This window comes from Gymnoscopelus braueri, assembly GCF_963280865.1.
Source record: "Gymnoscopelus braueri genome assembly, chromosome: 12".
Taxonomy (NCBI): Eukaryota; Metazoa; Chordata; class Actinopteri; order Myctophiformes; family Myctophidae; genus Gymnoscopelus; species Gymnoscopelus braueri.
In genome coordinates, this window is record NC_137614.1 from 12,321,958 (window position 1) to 12,328,501 (window position 6,544).

General features: G+C 40.7%; 1 protein-coding gene across 1 annotated transcript; it reads left to right on the top strand.

Moving 5' to 3' along the window:
- Positions 1-377: 377 nt before the first annotated feature.
- On the top strand, positions 378-6,106 carry csad (cysteine sulfinic acid decarboxylase). Its single transcript, XM_080444252.1, has 14 exons — positions 378-474; positions 1,125-1,282; positions 1,389-1,515; positions 2,285-2,375; positions 2,535-2,757; positions 2,877-2,956; positions 3,041-3,095; positions 3,770-3,886; positions 3,963-4,027; positions 4,195-4,276; positions 4,389-4,588; positions 4,922-4,973; positions 5,344-5,433; positions 5,813-6,106. Exons 1-14 carry the CDS (start codon positions 450-452, stop codon positions 5,984-5,986), a joined length of 1,539 nt encoding a protein of 512 aa, XP_080300378.1. The 5' UTR covers positions 378-449; the 3' UTR covers positions 5,987-6,106.
- Positions 6,107-6,544: the final 438 nt, after the last annotated feature.

Below are 6,544 nucleotides of genomic sequence, written 5' to 3' on the forward strand. Positions count from 1 at the left end.
GATAGCCTAATAATAATAATTATTATTATTATTAACATTATTATTATTATTATTATTGTTGTTTTGTTGTTATTATAGATAAGGTCAAGTATTAGGTAAACTAACAGCTGCGTTGTGTTGATAAAAAAGAAGATTTAATAAGATACGTTATGTATCTTTCAGGACCTTTCCCCCGCACGGAGCAAGTCCTACCGTAAGTACCATACTTAATGCGCAGCAACATTCGATGGGGGGATCACTATACCGTCGGTTCGCTAGAGACGGTTCACGTTACTCCAGTGGACAAAGGTTGTCCCAGGACACAGCTATCACTGCTTCAACACACAGCCTTCTTGGTGGCACTAGCTATGAGTCTACCACCAGCCTGTTCCTTATTTTGTTAATTGATAAAGTAGTTGGATTACATTTCTTTTTTTTTTTTTTCATTTCATAAAGTGGTTGGAGTGAATATGGACAGTCAAGACAAAGAATCATGTGAGTGCTGCACTGATGCATAATTCGTATTTTTTATTTTTCTAAAAGTAAATGTTCAGAAGATTTTGTAGGGGGTGTAAAACTGATATTGTCTTGTTAAAATAGGTGTTAAAAAGCTCTATATTCAGAAAGTAACAAGTTTCGTCTCTCCAGCTCTTTATAAAATACACATTAACATGAATGCTAAATTAATTAAGATAATGTGTAAACAAACGAGGCATTTTAATTTCAATGTCAAAACGAATCTACGAAGCCATCAAAGCTGCAGCCTCACTTGCAGACAACAGATAGGCAAAAAACTAAACTGTGGAATATTCCAAGCTAGTCTCAAATCTCTCAACAGTCAACAAACAGGGATGATGAGACGATCAGCTAAATATGGTGAGCTAGCTTTGAAAGACTCATATTAAATCACATAGTAAGCTTTGCCTTCTAAACAAAACAAAAAAAACAAGATTAATATGCAACACAATTTGTAGTTTGAGTCCCTGCTTCGTCTCTCTCTCAGCTAAGAGGTCCTTGGCCTGAAAGATGTTGAAGAAATTGCTCTGTAGCAATGATTACAGTATCAAAATGTAGACCTTTTAAAGTTTAAACAAAAAACAATAATTAACAAAACATCACTCACACCGCCTTTTAACCTTTTATAGCAGCAACAGGTCGACAGAAGAACAGACCAGTTAATCTGGAAGAACGGGACCTGAACGAACCTCTTATTGACCACCCAGAGGGCCAGCTCTTCTTGACTGAAGCTTTTAAAATCATCGTGGATGAGTTGCTCTGCAAGGGCACAGACATCAAAGAAAAGGTCTCCCATCTAACCTAAAAGTCACATTAAAGCGCCTTATGACATACAGTATACAGAATATGTTGTTTCCGTACACAACTGGGATCCATACCATTTCCTCTTGCAGGTGTGTGAGTGGCGGGAGCCAGAGGAGCTCGCTGCTCTGCTGGACCTGGAGCTGAGAGATGCGGGGGAGCCTGAGGACAGGGTATTGCAGAGAGTACGAGACGTAGCCAAGTACAGCGTCAAGACCAGTAAGGCTGATGGTGAACTGGACAGAGGCTGAAATAAAGATACCAAGGATTGGACACTCGGGTGGCGGTGGCGCAGTGGCCCAACACCACGGAGGTTGTGGGTTTGAATCCACCGTGGTGCATCCAGCTTTGTCGGGTGTCCATGCGAACATAATTGGCCCGTGTTCGGGGGAGGGAAGCCGGGCGGGGAGGGTGATATTGGTCATTGCACGTACTCCTATGGGCTGGGGTGGCACCTGTCAATGGGGAATGTTGGGCAGGAGGAGTAGGACGAAGGCCCAACTCCTCCTCCCGGTGGGGGCTCCTCACTGGCAGGTGAGTCGGTAGGATACAACGGCAGTGACAAGTGGCAACACAGAAATGTGTGTGGGGAGGTATAATGGCTAAATTGGGGAGATAAAGGGGATAAAAAATAATAAGCTACTTTTAAAAAAAAAAAAGGGGGGGGGAAAAGATAGCAAGGATTCAAACCCATTGAACTACAAAACTGTACTGTTGTCACGGTAAGGCTTAATCTATCATTTCTTGCATGACCCTGAGTCAAATCAACATAGAATATATAGAATATGTTGTTTTTGTTGAGCGACATTGGGTTGTGCAAAAAAAGTATGAATTAAGCCTTAATGTCAGGGCCCCATGAAACTGCTGGCTACACACTTCCGATTATTGTGATGTCGCTGACCTGTACTTGGTATCTTTATTGGAGGACAGAGGTAAAACGAATGTTATGCCATTATCTGTGACAATACATTTTTCCTGTTTATTTCAGGTCACCCACGCTTTTTGAATCAGCAATATGGTGGTGTGGACTACCATTCCTTGGCAGGTCGATTCCTTAGTGAGACTCTCAATACCAACCTGTAAGGGACAATGCTAACCGTAGACAATCACATTTGTAAAGTTAAAGCATCTACAACGTTGTTCAACATAAACCTGTTATGTAATATGTAGCAGGGCTGTGCTTTATTTTTCTTATTCGTTCATTCATGATGACCCATTCTGTTATGTGCCAAATTCAGCTTCACCTATGAGGTAGCCCCTGCCCTCGTGCTGATCGAGAATGAGGTCCTGAGAATGATGCGTCTGCTGGTTGGCTGGACAGAGGGCGATGGTATTTTCTGCCCTGGTGGATCTCTCTCTAACATGTACGCCATGAACCTGGCACGATACCGAGCCTTTCCAGAGGTCAAGTGCAAGGGACTGAGAGGTGTCCCTCAGCTAGTTGTCTTTACATCTCAAGAGGTAGGGAAGACGGCGGTCGCATCACAAATGGGTTAACATGTTAGAATCGATTCAAACATTATCTACTATACCACAAGACAATCATGACTTTTAAATAAGTATTTCTCCTCTTTCTCCAGAGTCATTACTCGATAAAAAAAGGGGCAGCATTTCTGGGAATTGGGATGGACAATGTCATCGTCGTTAAAGTGGACAACAGGTATCGCACTCTTTTCCTTGGGTTGTACACTATTCATTATCTTCTTCCCTTTGTCTGCATCTTTCACCATTTACTGTCTTACAGAGGACGGATGATTCCAGAGGACCTGGAGGAAAAGATTCAGCTGGCAAAATCTGAAGCAAGTTCACTGTTGTATAAGAAACATTCAGACATAACAGTGTTGATTTCGTCGACTAAAACTGTGATGAAAAATGTTCGTTTCACTGACGAAAACAAAATAAAAACAAAATAAAACCTAAGCTATGATGACTAAAACTAAGACTAAATATACTGACAATTTCGTCAACAAGTAAAAACTAGACTAAAATGTTAGTGAGGGACTAGAGGAGAAGAGATCCAGTAGAACTAAAAGACAAGTCATTTTATGTTTAATTGCGCTTGGTTGTTGTGCTCTGAAAATAGCAGATCTATAAGCTCACAACGCGTCGCAGCTTGTAGATCGGCTATTTTCAGCGTGCAACCAAGTGTAAAGTCAGCCATTACGACCCCATCAAGGCACCACCAAAATGCATTTTAGTCGACTAAATCAACTGTAGATTTAGTCGACTAAAACTAGACAAAAACTAAAACATTTCAGGTGACTAAAATATGACTAAAACTAAATGAAATTTGATTCAAAAGACTATGACTAAAACTAAAGCAAAATTTGCTGTCAAAATCAACACTGAGACATAGAGCACTATATGGTTTTGGAATCACTCATTTGATTCATTTATTTTAGCAATGCAATAATACACATTTATCCTCAGGGTGTATGAGATTAACTTTCCAGCAACTCTGTGTTTCTCCCAGGGGAGTGTGCCACTTCTGGTCAACTGCATGGCTGGGACCACCGTACAGGGTGCATTTGACCCATTCGACCGCATAGCCGATGTCTGCGAAAAACACAAGCTCTGGATGCACATAGACGTGTGTATCCTTTGTGGTTTTACATCATTTTATAAACTTACGAACGTGCAGATTTTAACTCATGTTTTTGGCATAGGCTTGCTGGGGAGGGAGTGTGCTATTCTCCAAACAACATAGACATCTCATGAAAGGGGTTGAAAGGTACAGTATGAAACTGTATTGTATTATGCCAAGTAGGTAAGAAACTATTTTTTTCGGACTGCAGCAGAAGGATGAAATGTAGATGGTTGAGGAAATATAATGTGTGTGCGTGTGCGTGCGTGTATGTGTGTGTGTGTGTGTGTGTGTGTGCGCGCGCGCGTAATTAGAGCAAATTCATTGGCTTGGAATCCACACAAGATGCTGGTGGCTGGGTTGCAGTGTTCTGCCTTTCTACTTAAGGATACCACAGTAAGACGTCCCTTTTGGTGACTACGTAAAATAATATATATGCAAATTGTGACGTTAAGACATTATGCTGAGCTGATGATCAATGATCACTTTACCTCCACTTGTTGCCCAGAACCTGATGAAGCGCTGTCACAGTGCAGGCGCAACATATCTCTTCCAGCAGGACAAATTCTACGACATGAATCTGGACATAGGGGACAAGACACTGCAATGCAGCCGCAAGGTTGACTGTCTGAAGCTATGGCTGATGTGGAAAGCTGTGGGCTCTGATGGATTGGCAAGGCGCGTTGACAAAGCTTTCGTCCATGCAAGGTAACACAAGTCTGCTGCTTTATATCCAAGCATATGAATCCTATTCCCTATTCTGACTGGGCACGTCATTATAGGTGAACATTCTGCGAGCTCACAACACGTTGCGAGCGTTGGCTACAGAGTTCAGAACGCATTGTTGTGAGCTTGTAGATCAACATTTTGTAAAATATTGCCTAGAATGACGGGTCCAAAATAGGGACACCATGTTGAAAGTGGTTCAAGACACACAATAGAATAATGATATAACCCTGAGAGGAACAATTTGTATGCATCACTACTGTAGCTACTTTCATTTGTATATACAATGTAGAGGTTTTAACATTTTCCCTGCAGGTATGTGCTGGAACAGGTGAAGAAAAGAGAATGGTTCCGACTTGTGGAAGAGGTATGTTAAGTTAACATCTCTTGTCTTTTTTTTTTACATACCACAAAGAAGACAAAAAACAAATGAACAGTCCCTAACAGTCTCATAAATTGACACAAACTCGATAACTTCACCAAGGGGCTAAACAAATTAGACGACATACATACATATATACATACATACACGTACTCACATTATACAAAAATAGAGTAAGTTTAAAAAGGGGAAATTGATCGAAAAGAGTTGACAATACACAACACCACATTCATCCGAAATGGACCCTTTCCCACCGGCATGTTAACATGTTTAACACATCAGACATTCAAAGATATGAATCCAGTCACGTTTCAAACTTTTACTTACAGAGCATGTATTTGTCCCATTTGAACAGCCGGAGTTTGTCAATGTATGCTTCTGGTTCATTCCACCCAGTCTGAGGGGAAAAGAGGGAAATGCAGATTACCAGGACAGACTGGCAGCAGTAAGTTTTCATTATATTTTTCAGTGAGCCAGGAACGCACACAAAGCTGACTTTCAACTTTGACATAATCTGGTCTGCCCTTCGCCTGTCTTAATAATGCAACATGCACCTAGCATTGCTGCCTTTAAAGGTCAAATGTTTGATGTCTAACCACATGGCACTGTTATCCTGAAAAGTTATCTTCAGCGGGCAACAAGTATAAATTAGACTTAACACACTCAACACCTCTCAGCATTACTCATTTTAGGCTTAATTTATACAGCATTGCACAACGCGTTGCTAGCTTATAGATCAGTTATTTTTTCAACGACGCCATCATGCTACAGAGTATAAATGATGAGTTACTCCTCTTACAGTATACTGTTCTTTTGATTCAAAGGTTGCCCCACTCATCAAGGAGAGAATGATGAAGCAAGGCACCCTGATGGTTGGTTATCAGCCTCTGGCAAACAGAGTCAACTTTTTCCGTCTAGTGGTGTTCTCGCCTCTAGTTTCCCAACAAGATATGGACTTCGTTCTTGATGAAATTGAAAGACTAGGAAAGGATCTGTGAGCAACATTACACATTACCATCCTGTTCATGTATCTCTGTCATTATTTTCTTTTGGAGCACCATTGACCCTGTATATCACATCTATACAGTCTGCTTTGTGCTTTCCAAGAGAGAATGCAATATTCATTAATAGTGAATGTTATGTTGTACCTTGTTGACCAGACTGAGCAGTGTGTTATGTTATTCAGATTGACATAAATAGGCTATCATTTACTTGACCACAAATTCTAAGAATGTTATTTAGATGCTAGTTTTGATGTTTATCTGGTATTCTAGTTGTAGCACTTAACTGTTTTTCTTTGCACTCTACTTACGTGACTATATTTACCCTGTAGTTGTTGACTAGGGTTTCTGCCATTACTCTGATATTGCACTAAGTCGCTCTGCTAAATGGCTAAATTGTATTTTCAGCCAAATCCACCTGCACATGCACTGTGTAAAAATAAAACTGTAATAATATGCAATATGAAACTTTTCCTTTGTGAGTTGTGGGAGACATATAGACACTGGAGTTTTTTTTCCCCAAGGTCAGGGTATGTATTTCACTGATCAGTGTCC